The following is a 19,060-nucleotide window of genomic DNA, read 5'->3' on the forward strand; positions in this document are numbered from 1 at the left end:
TGTGGGTTTGCTCCAGTTTCCTCCCACAGTCCAAAGATGTGCAGGTCAGGTGAATTGGCCATGCTAAATTGCCCATAGTGTTAGGTAAGGGGTAAATATAGGGGTGTGGGTGGGTTGCGTTTTGGCGGGGCGGTGTGGACTTGTTGGGCCGAAGGGCCTGTTTCCACACTGTAAGTAATCTAATCTAATCTAAATTATTGCTGACATAGTTAAATTTTGAGACCGTTAAATTGGCATCTTATGTGTGTCCATAGGAGAATTGGCGTTATTGTCTTTCAACTCTGATTAGCATGTTGGTAATGCCCTCAGTACTTCACAACACAGGTAAACACTCAGCGCTCATAAGAAGTGGGAATTTATTGGGACAAGTGTCAAGCAATGCTGGTGCCTTTCATAGAGTCATAGAGATGTGCAGCATGGAGACAAACCCTTCGATCCAACCCGACCAGATATCCCAACCCAATCTAGTCCCACCTGCCAGCACCTGACCCATATCCCTCCAAACCCTTCAAATTCATATACCCATCCAGATGCCTTTTAAATGTTGCAATTGTACCAGCCTCCACCAATTCCTCTGGCAGCTCATTCCATACCCGTACCACCCACTGTGTGAAAACGTTGCCCCATAGATCTCTTTTATATCTTCCCCCTCTCACCCTAAATCTATGCCCTCTAGTTCTGGACTCCCCGACCCCAGGGAAAAGACTTTGTCTATTTATCCTATCCATGCCCCTCATAATTTTGTAAACCTCTATAAGGTCACCCCTCAGCCTCCGACGCTCCAGGGAAAACAGCCCCAGCCTGTTCAGCCTCACCCTATAGCTCAAATCCTCCAACCCTGGCAACATCCTTGTAAATTTTTTCTGAACCTTTCCAATTCAGTGTTCAAACTTGAGTGTTGGCAGCTCTTGAAAGAAGGGAAGCAAATTGCTGCAAATGTTGTTTTTCTGAAGCAAAAGCCAAGTGGTGGAAGCATGAAACCACAAGATTATAGGCCGTCTGGCCTTTTGGGCTTGGATTGACAGTCATTAAGATGTGGCCCAATTTGGAAATATAGAAAATCAGAGCAGCAGTAGGCCATTTGGCCTTTTGAGTCTAATCTGCAACTCAGTGTGATCATGGCTGATCATCCAACCCTGTTCCCTATACCCTTGGGTCCCTTTATCTCTGATCTTCCACCAGCATGCCTTCCTGCTCTATCCAATTAGGTCATTCTGCGATAACACACATTTCGTTGATGCGAATTCGCAATAACTCAGTTGACAAATTGGGGACTCTGTTTCTAAAGCCCCAACTTTTAAAGTATGTATTGGTTGTAATGCGATTCCAGTCCTATTAGTTTAAATGGTGCTGTTATTACGCGATTTTCTTTTTTTAACAATGATTGCATGAGAATGGAACTAACATGTTATTGCAGAACCGACTGCATCTCTAATTTTTTTAACATCAAAAATCTGTGAATCTCTGTCTTGAACATACACAATGACTCAGCATCTGCAGTCTTCTGTGGTAGAGAATTATAAAAGCTCAACAATATCTCCACCAACTAATAGATGGGTCAAATTGTGGTCATATAATTTGCTCCACAATTCCTCTGAACAAACTCCTTCTGCACTCCACATTGCTGTTGAAGAAGAATAATGTGCTGAATGATTGTCCGTGCTTCTTCCTAAAAGCCTTAATCATGGTGAGCGTGAGTCAAATTACGCTGTTGAATTAGCTCAGTGGTAGCACTCACTCCCTCTGAGTCAGCATTATGGGTTCAAGCCTAGTCCAGAGCCTTGAATAGGCTGGTTCTCCTTTTAGATATAGAAATAGCTGGAGAAACTCAGCAACTCTGGGAACATCTGTGGAGAGAAAGCAGGGTTTTTGGTCCAGTGATCCTCCTTCAGAACTGTAGCTAGGAAGAGGTTGGTTTAACTAGCTACAGCTAGTTCTGAAGAAGGTCACTGGAATCGAAACATTAAGTTTGCTTTCTCTCAACAAATGTCGCCAGACCTGTTGAGTTTCTCCAACTATTTCAGTTTTTGTTTCTGATTTCCAGCATCTGCAGTTGTGTTATCACCTTTTTCTCTTGAAATGCTGTGCTGCCTTTTAAATGTGACATTCAGCGGAGGCCTTGTCCTTTCTCGTCCGTGTGTGAAACATCCCGATAGTTTGAAGAAAAGAAGGGGAGTTCTCGAGGTGTCCTGTATCTGATGGGTTTTTTTCGTTGTGGTTCACAGGATTTCACTGTGCACAAATTGATTGCATTTCCCACATTACAGCAGTAGCTAAATTTCACAAGTGTTTAATTGGTTGTAAAGTTAAGGACGTGACTAGGTGCAATTTAAATATTTCAGCTCTTCCCAAGTAACCTTTTATGTAAGTGTCAAACCTCAGGTCAGCTGTTGCTGCTAACTTTGGGGGCATCTTTTGTGTCATTACCTCTTTACAGCTGAATGGGTTGGAACTGGGCAGATGCCAAGAGGAATTTATTTAGGCTGCACCAGAGCTGTGCTCCTGAGTGAACAGCCCTGATGTGGAATACATGGATCTCCTACAAAAGCAACACCATTTAATTGACAGAGCTGTTACTGAAGGAACATTTTCCCAAAGATTTAAAGAGAACTTCTATAAAAAGAACAGATTCATGCTTTGTGAATGCAAATTGTTGCAATCTCCCTTTTTTTTTGCCCATTTGAAGGAATTTGTTTGAAACTTCCCAAATGGGGAAATAATTGAGCGGTGTCCTTGCTAACCCTCTTCAAGAGGTACTTAGCTAGTTCCACATCACAAAGTTTTCCATGTGGCTTTGCAATGTTATAGTTTCAATTAAGTATTTAATTCCCACAAGCATTGAACCTGCCTCTACAACACTCTCAGGCAGTATAATTGCAGATTCTCACCGCCCCCTCCCCCCACCTCCAACCTCTGCTGTGTAAAAAGGTTTTTCCACATGTCATTATAAATCCTCAGAGGTCTTCTCCCTCAGCCAGTTCCTCAGTATCGAGAATGACTTGCTTCCCATTCTGATTCAATAGGTTCTGAGGTGGCTGATGAGTCGAGTCTACAGATTCTGACCCATGCAGAGCAGCTAGTACTTGAAGCATCAGGTATGCTTCTCTGCTAATCCTTCTCCACTGCTTTGAGATACCTTCCATGAGTTGTCCTAGACTCCAAAGCATGAGAACATGGGACTCACTGCTGCTTTGTAAAGCTTGATCCCAATCAGTAGCCAAAAGGGATGGAATCCTGCTGCCCTTCCCTGGATCTTGGCAATCATCATGCGAGTGCTGGAGATCAGATTTTCTGTCTTCTACTCCCTGGAGCATCAAAGAATATTCCCACATCACCGTGTTCGTAGACTAGTTTCCTGTGTTATGTTTTTTTTTGTTTTGTTCATTGGATGTAGGCTTTGGTGGCTAGATAGCATTTAGTCCCCTGGCTCTGAGTGACTTGGCAGGCTACTTCAGAAGAGGAGAAAGTGAGGACTGCAGATGCTGGACATCAGAGTCGAAAAGTGTGGCGCTGGAAAAGCACAGCAGGTCAGGCAGCATCTGAGGAGCAGGAGAATCGATGTTTCGGGTATAAGCCTTTCATCAGGAATAAGGGTTTCATCCTAATGAAAGGCTTATACCTGAAATGTTCAGTCTTCTGCTCCTCGGATGCTGCCTGACCTGATGTGTTTTCTCGGCGCCACACTCTCGACCCCACTTCAGAAGAGTTAGGACTCGGTATTTGCTGTAGGTCTGGAGTCACATATAGGTCAGACAGTTAACAAGGACAGATTTCCTTCCCTCGAAGACATTAATGAACCAGGTGGCTTTTTCTTTTGTTTAATGACAGTGGTGACATGAGAACTCTAGGCTAGTTTTTTATTCCAAATATTTATCAAAACTAAATTTAATCAGTTGTCATGGGGAAATGTGAACCCAGAACATTACCTTTGACCGAAGGATTACTAGTCTAGTGTTATTATCAATATGTCACCATCTTCCTTCTATGTGTAGGTCCTTCATCTACCCAAGGTGAACTCATACTTTCCCTGAATTGGTTAAAGTAAAGGGAGTAGTACTGTATGAAGAGCGTAGCATGGAGACAAGGCCTGAAGAATGGTTCACAAAGACCAAAGGGAAAACAGACCCATTTATCGACTATCTTTTCATAATGTAAAGAACGTAACAACAGGAGTAGGTCATTTACAAATATTATGGTTGCACTTCTATACCATTTTCAGTCCCCTGTTCCTGTGCTTAAAACCTTGATGCTCTTAGAGCCCACAAATCTATTGATCTCTGTCCTGAATATACTCAGCAGCTGAGAAACCATGGACCTTTGGGATAGAGAATTCCAGAGAGTCCACACCCTTTATGTTATGCTTTTGTTCCCTAACTCCAGAATCTCTAACCTGAGGAAAATACCTAGATCCCTCTAACTTCCCCAGCCACTGTGCAGACTTCTGAGGAACAGAAGGGGTGATGACCTAGCAGCACTATCACTGGACCAATAATCTAGAGATTTATATCTCTAGATATAATCTATATAATCTCAATAATCTAGACAGTATTCTGGGGATTTGGGTTCAAATCCCACAATGGCAGTTTGTGGAATTTGAATTCAATTACTATTTGGGGTGGCATGATGGCTCAGTGGTTAGCACTGCTGCCTTATAGCACCAGGGTTTCAGGTTCAATTCCAGCCTCGGGCAGCTGTCTTTGTGGAGTTTGCACATTCTCCCTGTGTCTGCATGGGCTTCCTCTGGGTGTTCCAGATTCCTCCCATAGTCCAAAGATGTGTAGGTCAGGTGAATTGGCTGTGCTAAATTGCCCATAGTGTTAGGTGCATTAGTCAGAGGGAAATGGGTCTGGGTGGGTTACTCTTCGGAGGGTCAGTGTGGACTGGTTGGGCTGAAGGGTCTGTTTCCACACTGTAGGGAATCTAACCTAATCAAACACCAGCCCACTGATCTGAGTGTGTGGACCCTCAGAGTGGCTGTTTTATGGAACATATATTGGAAACAACCTCTCCACACAAATGTTTGCTCCAATACGTTTTGACATTCCAATCAGATCACCACTCAAATTTGGAGAATTTAAGCTCGATCTCCACCCGTTGTGCAGGTTTCTCATCAAATCGAATGAACCTTTTATTGGACTTTCCTGCTTCTTTCAGTGAGGAGACCAGAACTGTTAAGCAGTACTCCCAGGTGCCAATGCCCCCTTGAGTTGCCAGACAGGGACAACTACAGTTTTCTACTCGTGAGCTCGCTTGTAATAAATTACTACTCCCATTTTTATTCCCCGTGCCTTTTTTATGTACCTACACGCTAACTTTCTGAGAGCCGTCCACAAGAGCTGTAGGTTCTATATGAATGCAACTTGTTATCCACACCTCTTTATTGCTACCTTTGCTTCTGGAGCCATGACTCCCCTTCTCTCAGCCTAGTATAAGTACCTCTCTATTTCTCTTCTTTTTAGCTTTGACAAAAGGTCAGTTAGACTCGAAACGTTAGCTCTTTTCTTACAGATGCTGCCAGACCAGCTGAGATTTTCCAGCATTTTCTCTTTTGGTTTCAGATTCCAGCATCCGCAGTAATTTGTTTTCATATTTTGTTGTTATCCAATTCTGAGGAGGGGGTCACCAGAGCCGAAACATTAACTCTGATTTCTCTTCACAGATGCTGCCAGACCTGAGACTTTTTCAGCAACTTTGTTTTTGTTGTTTTCAGGGACTTGTTCTGCTCTGAATTGTATCCGGTGAAGCCAGAACCTTTGAAAGCAAATCATTTATTGCTAGGTTCGGGAGTGGAGTAGTTGGTGGGCGGGGGGGGGGGGGGGGGGGAACGGCAGTGAATTGTAATTCTCTTGTGAAATACACTAACTGGGGTGGGGTTTAAAATGAAACTTAAAACGACGAATCGGCCAGCAGCCGAGCGATACTGCCGAGCTCCTCCAGCTGACTGCTCTTGCCTGCTGGTGTGTACTGGCTGATTGCCAGAACAGTGTGTCCCAAAGCGCCTTTTGTTCAGAGAGACGCTACGAATCACGTAATGACCGTCCGGCGCACTCATCCTCAAGCTTGTGTCTAGCGGGAGTGTGTGTGTATGGGGGCACGTTTCCGCTGTCTATAAATAGAGAACCCACGCCCAACCTGGATTCACTTATATCCCACCCCCCCCCACTTCATCCATAGGAAGTTGTGTGAATTTGTGCAGGCTTCATCAATGTGTGTGTGTGTGTGACTGTGCACATATACTCCAGTTCACAACAGTCGCCTTCTGTACTCCTTCCCCCCCCCCCTCCCATTATAATATTGACGGCTCAGGGAGCATCTTCTACTCTTCCCAACCCTTAGCTCTTTGTTTTGTTTTTGTTAAATTCAGTCCTCACTGAGGGTGAGGAGATTTGCAAAGGGGCCAGCCTGGATACAGCTCTTTTTTTGTATGGCAAGTACTGTGTGTAAGATGTAAACAAGCTGGAGGGTGGGGTGGACGGAGGTTGGGAGAGGAAGCTGTCTGTCACTGTGCAAAGAGGGCCGGCTCTTCTGCAGATAAAGCAGATGGGCAGCCTCCAGATCTCCCAGCCCAATACAGTGGGCGGATCGCGATCAGGGAATTCGTCTTGTGTCTGTGTGCAGGGTGTTGTTCGAACTTGGAACCAGCGGGGAAGAGGGCTTTCAGTCCCTTCCCTCTCATTCGTCTCCAAGTTCCCCCACCCCCAACATCGCTAATTTTTAAAATATATGCAATTGAAGCATTTTTTTTCCCCTTCTTGTTTGGGGCTTGCAGAATTTAGCCATGAAGATCCAAGAACCTCTGAGTCAAAGCGACGTGGCCAAACCACCAAGGAGTCCCGAAGCAGCAACTCTGGAAGGGAGCGCCTCTCTGGAGATCCCTCGCTTGGATCTGACTGGTCTCACCGAGGGCAAGGAATGGGGAGGTAATCTTTCCTTGTCTATTTCTCAACCAAGTACGGGATGCTGTTTTCTAGCCCAGGCACTTGATTTTTTTTTGTTTCTTAAAAGTAATAACATATAATTTTAAGGAATTCATTTTTATGCATTTTAATCTCCAGCTTCTTTGTATTTCTGATTTAATTTTACCGCGTCTGTTCAGCTGGCGGGTTATTTATCGCTCTATTTATGTTGGAAGGATTGTGAAAATTAACCCTGTTTGATTTTTGACTAAATATAACTGTCTCTTCTAATAAGCTAAACCTGACGTTGCAGAACATCCTGGGCTGAATGGACTGGTACGTTTGGCCGCAGTTATAAGCAATTTATTTTGAAGACTTAATTCTCGAGAAAGATATTTAGCATTTTGCCCAGAAAGGCTTTCTGTAAATGGAATGAGTTCTGAATTGAATTCTCTGCCTCCCACCTCTCGGGATTTCCTTTCTGAGATTTCGATGCTGTATGGTGAAAAGAGCTGGGTTTGATTTCACCTTCTGGTTTTAGGCTCATGTATTTACAAATGTGAATCTATGTACTTCGCGTAGGCACTGGGATGGTCACAGACCAATGTGCATGCACACAGAGAAACACATGGATAAGTGCACATACAACATACACAGATCCACCCACAGTCTGATTGTAAATATATACACCCAGGCTAACACATGCACATACACAATCTAATACACACCCAGACCAACATGTACATACATCTTTGCAACCTGATCAATACACACCAGATCTGCACGAATGTCCAGAATACAATACACAAACTTCAGATCAACACACACATTCACAATATAATGGAGGCGCATGCAAACCAACACACACGTGTGCACGCACACCCCACGAGAGATGCACACTCTAAACAACATAGCATCCACAATACAAACGATGAAAACCCTGGCCAATGCACACAGGTAAGCACATACAGACAAAATAATGAATACACCATGCACACACGTACGAGTACACAGCGTATTTTGAGAGGATGTAGAGTGAAATGTGGCTGCTGGTCTTCACTGGTCACCCAGCCCTGATTTGAAGCCCAGGATGACCAGAGCTGAATGAAATGTTTGTGCTGAGGCTAAAAGTAGGATTTTCACGCAGCACGGTGGTTTACAAAGCAGCGACTGGTGACCACAGTCATTCAGCAGTGAAGGTTTTTGACACTGTCTGGTGGCTGCTGTTGTTTCAGAGTCTGTCTCGGCACCCCTGGTGTGGCAGAGCCCAGATGCCGAGTCCGAGGAAGCTCGAGTATCGCCACAGGCTGGCCGGCTGATTCGCCAACTGCTGGAGGAGGATTCCGATCCCATGCTGTCGCCTCGTTTCTACGCCTATGGTCAGAGCCAACAGTTCCTCAACGATACAGAAGTACCCCCATCACCTCCTGATTCCCATTCCTTCATGAGGTGAGTGTGGAGGGGAGGCCTGAATGTTGCTATTCTTCCCCCTTCCCCCAAATAACTCCATGGTGACCTCTCTAAGCCCGCACAGCTTTAGCTTGAGTTATTTTGACCTCCTGGTGCTGTTTCTGCCCCTGGGTTTCAGTCCCACTTCAGGACTTTGTGGAAAGTAGACTCAGTAGTTAGCACTGCTGCCTGACAACGTCAGGGACCCGGGTTCGATTCTAGCCTCTGGCAACTGTCTGTGTGGATTTTGCACATTCTCCCCATGTCTGTGTGGGTTTCCTCCAGATGGTCCAGTTTCCTCCCACAGTCTAAAGATGTGCACGTTAGTTGAGTTGACCATGCTAAATTGCCCATAGTGTTCAGGACCGCGTATGTTAAGTGCGTTAGTCAGGGGGAATGTAGAGGAATAGGGTAGCGGAACGGGCCTGGGTGGGTTACTCTTTGGAAGATTGGTGTTGGGCCAAGTGGCCTGTTTCCACACTGTAGGGATTCTGTGATGATTCTACATCCATAATGTGGCCAAATAGGTTGATTGTCAGCCTGTAAATCCTTCCAATCCACAAAGGAATAACAGGAGAGTTTCCCAGATAACCATCTTAAACGAGTCAAGTACAAACTACTACTGTACTTGCCTCTCAAGCATGGACCAATCCTAGAGAAGTCCATATTCAGATACTAGAATGGGAGAAAAGATAGATTCATTTTGAATTCCCTCTGTTGTTCACCTCAATCAGATCATCCTATAGCTTACCTCTTCCAGAGTAAAGAGCTCCAGCATGGTCAGCAATTTCTGATAGTTAGAACCTTTTCAATGGACTGGACTGGTTCTTAGCAGTCTTTCACACTTTGTTTCTCTGAACTTGTCTTAATGTACCCAAACTGAGATTGGATTACTCAGCACAGACCAGGGATTAAGCCTGGAGTCTAATGCTCTTCAGTTACATGCTAATTATCGCCGTAACCTACAGAGTCTCTCCTCCTCCTGTAATTTTAAGACACACATCTGCTGTATTATAAATCTGTGTCCTCAGGGCACCAGTTCCCTGTGGAATTGATAGTTCCATCAAAACCCGTTGTAGTTCAACAGCTCAAATTAATATCCTTGTAACATTCTCATTGCAAGGAGGGTGATTCTAGCTTCTCTAGTCCATCCCACCAGGTGTTTCTTGTGCCTGGCATCATTCTGATAAATCTCCTCCAACACGTTTTTGAGAAAGTTTGTAGCTCAGGTTGAGGTTCTTGATGTAAGTTTGCTTGCTGAACTGAAAGGTTCGTTTTCAGACATTTTGTCACCATACTAGGTAACATCATCTGTGACACTCCAGTGAAGCACTGGAGGTATGACCTGCTTTTTTATTTGTGTTTAGGTTTCCTTGGGTTGGTGGTCATTTCCGGTGATGATGTCATTTCCTGTTCATTTTCTCAGGGGGTTGTAAATGGGATCCAAGTCAATGTGTTTGTTGATGAGTTCCAGTTGGAATGCCATGCTTCTAGGAATTCTCGTGCATGTCTCTGTTTGGCTCGTCCTAGGATGGATGTGTTGACTCATTCAAAGTGGTGTCCTTCCTCATCTGTATGTAAGGATACTAGTGAGAGTGGGTCATGTCTTTTTGTGGCTAGTTAATATTCATGTATTCTAGTGGCAAATCTTCCTCCTGTTTGTCCAATGTAGTGTTTGTTACAGTTTTTGCATGGTATTTTGTAAATGACATTTGTCTTGCTTGTTGTCTGTATGGGGTCTTTCAGGTTCATTAGCTGTTGTTTTAGTGTGTTGGTGGGTTTGTAGGCTACCATGAACAAACACTACATTGGACAAACAGGCAGAAAACGAGCCACCAGGATACATGAACACCAAGTAGCCACAAAAAGACATGACCCCATGTCTGTCATGACTATCCTTACATACAGATGAGGAAGGACACCACATCAACTGGGACAACACATCCATCCTAGGACAAACCAAACGGACACGCGCAAGAATTCCCAGAAGCATGGCATTCCAACCGGAACTCATCAACAAACATATTGACTTGGATTCCATTTACAACCCCCTGAGGGGGAAAAAGACAGGAAATGACATCACAACCAGAAATGATGTCACCACCCAAGGAAACCTAAACACGTAAATAAAAAGCAGGCCATACCACCAGTGCTTCACTGGAGGCTCACTGATGATGTCACCTAGTATGGTGATGTAACGTCTGAAAACAAACCTTCCAGCTAAGTGAGCAAATGTACAGCCAAATCTTCTCCAAACCCCCTCCAAAATATTTTGTAGGACTTGTTTGTAAAGAGGCATGCCATGCTTTCACAGCGTCAGCTGTTTAGAAAAATGAAGCTTGTCAGAGTGACTTGCTCCAAAGCAGCAATTCTATTTTTACCACAATGTCAAAAGCAAGCAGTTGTAATCAAATTTGAGGAAAGACCCAAAGGGGAGGGGAGGTGAGAGGAAATTTTAAAATTTTATTTTAAGCTCACCAGGTCGATCTGGAATATACTGAGTGTTGGAAGCAGTTTAATGTGTAACTTCCAAAGGGGAATTAGTAAAATGCATTACAATGAAAGAAAGGTGCAGGGGTTCTGGGAGGAGGGAGGTGGATTGTGACAGAGCAGATGGCTCTCTCAAAGACCTGAACCCTCACCCTAACCCTCTAGCACAGTTGGCTGTGTGGCCTCCTTGCATGACCCTCACTGTAACAGCTGCCAATGCACATACCTCAGCGAAAGGTTTAGACATCAGAGCTTACCTGTACAGGGAGGCACGAGACGTTTCTTTTGGCGGCTCGGTTTAAAATAGGCGCATCACAGTTTAATGCGAGTGTGCTCTCGCTCTGGTGTTGGCAGGCGTCGGAGTTCGTCCCTTGGTTCCCACGACGATGAGAGGGAGGAGCTGACCCCAGCACAAATGACCCGGAGGATCCAGAACTTGAAGAAGAAGATCAGGAGGTTCGAGGAGAAATTCGAGGAAGAGCGAAGATACCGCGTAAGTTGAGTTTTTTTGAAAGAAGCTGAAACAGGGAGGTGGGATATGTGGTGAAATGTAACCTCTTTCAGGATGTGTCACAGAGCAATGAAGTGTTTATCAAGTGTAATCACTGTTTCATTGGAGAGTGCAGATGGCAGTGTTCAACTGATATTACCACTAGCATGGCTTCACTAGGCCTCTTGGCATTTCTCCTTGCAGCTGAGGTGACATATTCCAAGAACGCAATGCGCAACCAATCCTGAGAGAGGCTGAAGGTACCTTTTGCCAGTCCTGACTCTGATGATCAGGCCGGTCTTAAGCTGTGAGATGTTTGTCAAGCCTCAGGGCAATTAATTGATCACTTTGTCAACCAAAACTGTCAATTCACACTTCATAAATGAGGAACAAATGTTACATTCCACACGCTATTTTCAAAACTGAAGTGAGTTGGCCTCACCCAAACTGAAACTTGTGTTGCTCCAACAGGAGGTGCAAAGCTTAATTGACCCCCCCACTCCACCTCCCAGTCCCTGGCACAAAGTAATGTTGCCAGCTCTCTGGGATTGGCCAAGAATGTATAGGAACTGGAGATTAATATCCTGAGAACATTTTTAGGACTTTTAAAATCTTTTTTTTTTGCATGTTGTTGGTGTTTGTATTGATTTGTGGAAGTTAATGGAGGCAGACAGAGTGGAAACAGGCCAGTTGCAAGTGCAGGATCATTGTCAGTAGCCTTAGTAAAGAAATTGGTAATGTACTGAGTCTAGACAATGGACGTAAATGAACAGGGAGACTGAACAGTGATTAAGTGCTGAAATATTTATTTCTTTTGCTGCTCACTACATCAATGTCTTGACCAAGCTCAGCTTTTTGGTGCAGGCTTTTGGGCCTGCTGCATTGTCAAGGCCCGCTCAGCCTGGCCAATGGCACCATATTCACACTTACCGCTTTTAACATCCCTTTCAGAACCCAGGTTGATGAGAAAAATACATTGTTTTCATTATCTCCTTTTATTTTCATTGTTGCGGTGCTGTCCTCTTCAGTTTATTATAACCAGGAATTGTCATTCTCTCTCTCTCTCTCTCTCTCAGCCTTCACACAGCGACAAAGCCACAAACCCAGAAGTGCTGAAGTGGATGAATGAACTTGCAAAGCTTCGCAAGCAGCTGAAAGGTAACTCTTGAGGCCATTGGACCTGAAAATTCTCTCCCTAAACCTGTCTTTATTTTCAATCCTCCCCACATCCTCTTCCCCTTTCCACCTCCCTCTCCTTTTCCTTCAAGGTGTTCCTTAAAACTCCACCCCTCCCCTGTCTGGCACCCATCCCACAGACCCCTCCTCTGCCTCCTCCTGGATTCTCTCACTTTTCCATTTATCAGTCACCTAAAACCTCATTCTTTTGACATGCTAAGGTATTAATCTCACTCATTAGTTTGGTGGCCTCCCATGAGATATTGTTAGTATTGCAACAAAAAAACATAAGCTTGGAGGCCACTTGCATTTCTTGGAAGATGTTTTGGAAGTGAAAGTGTTTTAACGAGTTGAGTAAAAAGGATTTTTTTTTCCTGGCCCATCCATCTTGCCTTTTCCTCTCCACCTGCTCCTGGACAGACACCAAGCTGAAGGTCTCTGAGGAAGGGGTTGTCCCCCAGATGAGGCAACGCAGCAACACCCTCCCGAAAAGCTTTGGCTCCCAACTGGAGAAGGGGCCTGAGAAGGAGCCAGAGAAGAAGCCCGAGGCGGCGGAGAAGGTGCAGAAGCCACCGGTGGATGTGACGCTCGATGTCATCCTGAAGAAGCTGCAGGAGAAGCGGGCTGAGGTGGCACGGCCCGAAGATATCAAGGTAACCTGGGCATGGATGGGCGTGCCAGCTGTCAGGGAGGGTCAGCAGTGGGAGCGGTTAACAATGCCACCTCAGCGACTCCAGCGCAGTACCGCAGGAGTGCTGCACTGTCCAAGGTGCTGTCCCTCCAAATAGGGTGTTTAAACCAACTCCCCTTTTTCATTAGGCTGTGTATCATGAGTTGGACACATTCACTTTTCATCTAAAACCAGGTTCCCTGTTGTGTGGGATTGCACTGTGCGTTCATTTAACTGCTGAGCTTCCCTGCATTTTAGCACCAACTGCACATCATTGACAGTAAAGCACTGTGGGGCAAGGTAGGTGCTGTATAAATGTAGCAATTCTTTTGGGTAATGAGAAGAGACATGGCAGGGTAGTATACCAGTAATGTATACTCAGCGCCACCTTCCTAACCTGCAATCTTCTTCCTGACCTCTCCGCCCCCACCCCCACTCGGGCCTATCACCCTCACCTTAACCTCCTTCCACCTATCACGTTTCCAATGCCCCTCCCCCAAGTCCCTCCTCCCTACCTTTTATCTTAGCCTGCTGGGCACACTTTCCTCATTCCTGAAGAAGGGCTCATGCCCGAAACGTCGATTCTCCTGCTCCTTGGATGCTGTCTGACCTGCTGCGCTTTTCCAGCAACACATTTTCAGCTACCAGTAATGTGCCCATATTAATGTTAGACCACAGGAAGGACAGGAGGAATAATTTGTGAGGCCTCTTTCTTTTCACCCAGGTAATCTTACTGCCATGTGAATGATCTTAGTGAGTCCCTGTAATCCCCACCCAAAAAAAAATCAATTGCCCTCCCTGTCATAGATCTTGCATCTTGCATTTCCTGTGAGAAGCCCCTTATTCTGCAATAATGAGGAGGTTGGTGAAATTGGACCATAACACTGGCAAGGCAAAAAGGGGCGGCCATGTTATCCTCTTCCTGTCAAAGTTGGTGGGAAAATAAATTGTGTGTGTGGTGTGAGATGGATGTGCTCCTTCATCATTGTCTTTTGATTAGATTAGATTCCCTACAGTGTGGAAACAGGCCCTTCAGCCCAACAAGTCCACACCGACCGTCCGAAGAGCAACCCACCCAGACCCATTCCCCTTCATTTACCCCTGACTAATGCACCTAACATTATGGGCAATTTAGCGCAGTCAATTCACCTGACTTGCACATCTTTGGACTGTGGTAGGAATCCGGAGGAAACCCACACAGACACTGGGAGAGTGTGCAAACTCCACACAGACAGTTACCCGAGGCGGGAATTGAACCCAGGTACCTGGCACTATGAGGCAGCAGTGCTAACCACTGAGCCACCCTGCCACCATTTTGCACCAGCCCCTTCCACCCCCTGCTCTCTTGGCCCTTCATTTATAGTTGACAGGTGGCACTTTGAAGTTTTTGTTGTTTAATTGTGTTCTCTCTCTTCCTCCATGTGAACAGGACATGACTCGAGATGAGATTGCTAGTGAAAAAGTGGCTCTGCAGAAGGGCCTTCTGTACTATGAGAGCATACATGGGCGACCGGTAAGTATTAATTTCACAGACCTGAATTCTTTCAGCCCATCTGGTCTCTGCCTGTGTTTATGCAACACATGCACCTCCTTCCTCTCTACTTTGACTTAACTCCCATGTCCCCCAGTATATTCTATTCCTCCCTTACTTCTGTTTATGCAGCTTCTCCCATGCCTCCTCATTGAAATGTGTCTGTCATTCAGCTCATCAACTCCCTGTTGTAATGGAGGAAGAAAGGTTGTTTTTATGAATGCTCCCGTTGGTAACTGTCTAGTATTTCAGGCATTCCCCCCCCCCCACCCCACCACCACCACCACCACCACCACCCCTGACTATTGGAAGCACGTATTATACATCCAGCAGCCCATCAAAAACCCATCAAAGTTTTAAGGAGCTCCTTTGGGATGCCCATCTGTTGATGAGTTCCCATTTGTTGCATCCTGTCTATCCAGTCTGTTCTGGGATCACATTTGTCAAAATCCTGATTTGTACCTTTTCCAGTGCCTCTGCCTCATTTTGGTAAGGTGCGGGTCGGACTGTGCACAGTGCTGCAGTCTGCCTTGTTTCTATCAGATGGAGGTCAGGATGATGTAGGGCTCCACAGTGTAGACTAGCCAAGCTTCTGTAGAAACTTAGTCAGCTGACCTGTTATGATCCGATGCATTCTGAGCTCTGCAACACTTTGGGGGGCTGCTCTTGCATGGAACATGACTTTTGCACAAGAGCTTAAAAAGGAGACCGTTCTCCGTCTCTTTCCAACTTTTGTTAATTTCTATTTTGCTCCTTTCATGGGCTTTGGGAATCATTGGCAGGATCAGCATCTGTTGCTTATTCCTAGTTGACCTTGAACTGTGTGGTTTGTTGAGCTATTTCAGAGGGCAACTCAGAGTCAACCCCATTGCTGTGGATCTGGAGTCACATGTAGGCCAGACTAGGTAAAGATGGCAGATTTCTTCTTTCCCTAAAGGACATCAGTGAATCAGCTGGGTTTTTTGCAACAGTAGACAGTGGTTACCTGGTTGCAATTCAGAAAAAGACGTGAAGACTGAGATGTTTTGGGAGTGAATATTAGAATTGGAGAATTGTAGAGCCATAATTGGCTGAAGGCATGGAAGATAGGAGAGAGATGGCATAGTGATAGTGCAGCTAGATGGTAATCCAAAGGTCCAGGCTAATATCCTGGATATGGATTTAGAACCGACCTTAACCGATAGGTTCTTTAAAACAATGATGTTGTCATAGTCATCACTGCTAAGATTAGCTTTGACTTCCAGATTTTCTTAATTGTACTTAAATTCCACCAAATACTGTGGTGGGATTTAGACTCATGTTAACCATTTGGATTACTTAGCCAATGATATTACACCACCATCTCCCACCACCCACCTACCCACCATGCCCTTAAACTCCAGGGGACCGATGCTTTTGTAGGAGAGGTGGCAAATGTGGCTCTCCATTGTCCCTCGTCTATTTTACAATGAACTGCAATGTCGAGATCTACTTCCATTGGGAAGTGAGGCCTGATTCTCTCCCATTCATCCCTAAAGCTCACTGAGTGAGTGCCAACAACCAAGGTGTGTGAAACAACAGGGTGGGTGGATGAGGAAACACAGCCAGATTGCTCCTCAACTGGACACCGAATGGGACGTCTCAAGTGTTAAACTCTGCCAGATGTTGTTGGTCTATATTAGCTGACCAGGTTTGGACATGTCAACCAAGCACTTAGCCCCTGGTGGCAATTCAACAGTTTCCTGAAGATTTTAATGAAGTGTTCCCTCAAAACCTGCACATATGTCCTTGCCAGCTTCTTTGAGTCCTTGCCAGCGTTCTGGAAACCAATTCTTCTTTCAGGCAGAGACATTGTCACTGTCACTGGCTGCCTCCTGGCAAAGGCTCCTGTGGGTTTATTGATTGCTGAGTTTGCAGGGTGGCATGTGCCACTGCTACCTCTCTATATGCCATCTGCTCATTTCATTTGCAAGCAATAGAAACTGGGTGTCCCTACTATGTGGAAGCAGGCCGTTTGGCCCATCATTCATAGCTCCTTGAAAATGGAGTCACAGTAGACAGGGCGGTGAAGAAGGCTTTCGGCATGCTAGCTTTCATTGGTCAGAGCATCGAGTATACGCTGTGGGACGTCTCATTGCAGCTGTACAGGATGCTGGTGAGACCACATTTGGAGTACTGTGTGCAGTTCGAGTTGCTCTCCTATAAAAAGGATATCATTAAACTAGAAAGAGTGTAGAAAAGATTGACGACTGGGAGATTTGAGTCATAAGGGAAGGTCGGATAGACTGAGACTGTGAGAGGTGACCATATTAGAGGTCTATAAAATCACGAAAGGCATAGATAAAGTAGATAGCCGACAGCTTTTCCTCAAGGGATGGGAGTCTAAAACTAGAGGGCATAGGTTCAAGGTGAGAGGAGAGAGAAACGAAAGGATCAGAGGGGCAGTTTCTTTTCAGAGAGTGGTGAGTATGTAGAACAGGTAGTGGTGGAAGGGAGTGCAATTTTGTCAATTAAGAAACATTTAGACAGGTACATGGCTAGGATAGGTATAGAGGGACTTGGACCAAATGCAGGCAAACAGGACTCGGTTAAATTGTGAAAACCCCTGGTCGGCATGGGCAAGTTGGGCTGAAGGGTGTTTCCATGCTGCCAACCTCTCTGACTCCACACTGACCCTCCAAAGAGCATCCCACCTAGACCCATTCCTAACTCACCTAAACCTGCACATCCCTGGATGCTATGGGTGACACAGTGGCTCTGTGGTTAGCACTGCTGCCCCACAGCACAAGGGTCCCAGGTTTGATTCCAGCCTCGGGTGACTGTCTGTCCGAATGGAGTTTGCACATTCTCCCCATGTCTGCATGGGTTTCCTCCAGTTTCTCTGATTTCCTCCCACAGTCCAAAGATGTGCAGGTCAGGTGAATTGGCCATGCTAAATTGCTTATAGTGTTAGGTGCATTAGACAGAGGGAAATGGGTCTGGGTGGGTTACTCTTTGGCGGGTCGGTGTGGACTTGTTGGGCCAAAGGGCCTGTTTCCACACTGTAGGGAATCTAATCTAATCTATGGGTGATTTAGCCAATCCATCCTGACCTGCACATCTTCACACTGTGGGAGGAAACCTCGGCAGAGATGGGGAGAACGTGCAATTTCCACACAGCCAGTCGACCGAGGCTGGAATCGAACCCAGGTCCCTGGCAGTGGGAAACAGTGATGTCCTAACAGTGCCCTTCAGACTCTGAAACCTGGTGCCCTTTGTTTCTTCACAGGTGGCGAAGGCCGAGAGGCAGGTAATGAAACCGCTGTACGATCGTTACCGTCTCTTGAAGCAGATCCTTGCGAGGGCGACCACCATCCCCGTCATCGTAAGTAGCGTGCAGACCCAAGCGGCGCATGTGTTGTCGTGTTACTGGACAAGGAGCGAGGCGGAGGGTGGGAGGTGGGGAGGCTGAGGGATGGTGTTATAGTTGGGCATGGGCGCTGAGTCTGCTGTTAGCCTGAACAAGTATAACCTGCCTGTTAACACCCACCACAGGGCTCCCCATCGAGCAAGCGGCGAAGCCCTTTGCTGCAGCCGATAATAGAGGGTGAAACAGCTTCCTTCATCGAGGACCTAAAGGTGAAATCTTGCCCCCCCTCTCCCCGCACCTCCCACACCGCACTGCTGACTAATCGCTGATTTGTGCAGACGATCCAATCCATGTTGGTTTTTCTTGATTTTTTTTTTGTTACCACGCGGAATGATTCAACGATGGGCCAGCCCGTTTCTAAATAATTCCGGAATCATTAGCGGCGCTGCAGCATCTCTCTCTCTCCCTCTCTCCCTCTCTCTCTCTAACCTGATCTGATACGCAATGGCTTCCAAATGACCCCTAATCAAAGTGCAGGGAAGAGTGACAAGTTGGTGATTTGACCCGCCCTATTCACTGGGGGTTTGGGTGGAGGAGACGGAAGGGATGTGGGTGGGGGTGGGGAGGTTTGTTGGTTCCATCCATCTCCCCTGCCCACAACCCCACTCCCCCCACCTCCCCCACCCCCCAAAAAAATGCCTTGAAATTATTTAGTGTTTGTTTTGTTCGATTAACTAAAATGCTGCGACAGGTTTGGAATAACATTGCACTTTTGAGGTAATTAAATGATCTGGCATTCTTCATTACTTTATCTATGTTCTCCTGCTTGTGGAGTTATAAACATCTATCTTTGAGGGAAACTGATGCTCATTGACTTGACCCTTGGATAGAATATGAAGGTGCTGTCCCTCAAGTAAAATAAAATTAAAATCTTTTTTTAAAAAAAATTGATTTGATTGGTACCTTTGCCTAAAGGTTGGAATATTTAAGAAATTGGAGCAGCAACAATAGGCCTTTGAGACTTTTTTTT

General features: G+C 45.7%; 1 protein-coding gene across 2 annotated transcripts in view; it reads left to right on the forward strand.

Annotated features, from left to right (window-relative positions):
- fam13a (family with sequence similarity 13 member A) overlaps positions 1-19,060 on the forward strand; it is a 216,266-nt gene that overhangs the window by 186,271 nt on the left and 10,935 nt on the right. Inside the window, exons 14-21 of one of the 2 annotated variants that reach the window (XM_072583880.1) lie at positions 6,770-6,920; positions 8,132-8,345; positions 11,190-11,328; positions 12,402-12,483; positions 12,922-13,154; positions 14,601-14,684; positions 17,950-18,045; positions 18,216-18,299. In XM_072583880.1, the coding sequence (XP_072439981.1) occupies positions 6,770-6,920; positions 8,132-8,345; positions 11,190-11,328; positions 12,402-12,483; positions 12,922-13,154; positions 14,601-14,684; positions 17,950-18,045; positions 18,216-18,299 (1,083 nt within the window). The remainder of the gene's footprint in view (positions 1-6,769; positions 6,921-8,131; positions 8,346-11,189; positions 11,329-12,401; positions 12,484-12,921; positions 13,155-14,600; positions 14,685-17,949; positions 18,046-18,215; positions 18,300-19,060) is intronic. The other variant, XM_072583879.1, reaches the window with a different exon arrangement.

The sequence above is a fragment of the Chiloscyllium punctatum genome, chromosome 14 (genome assembly GCF_047496795.1).
Source record: "Chiloscyllium punctatum isolate Juve2018m chromosome 14, sChiPun1.3, whole genome shotgun sequence".
Lineage (NCBI taxonomy): Eukaryota > Metazoa > Chordata > Chondrichthyes > Orectolobiformes > Hemiscylliidae > Chiloscyllium > Chiloscyllium punctatum.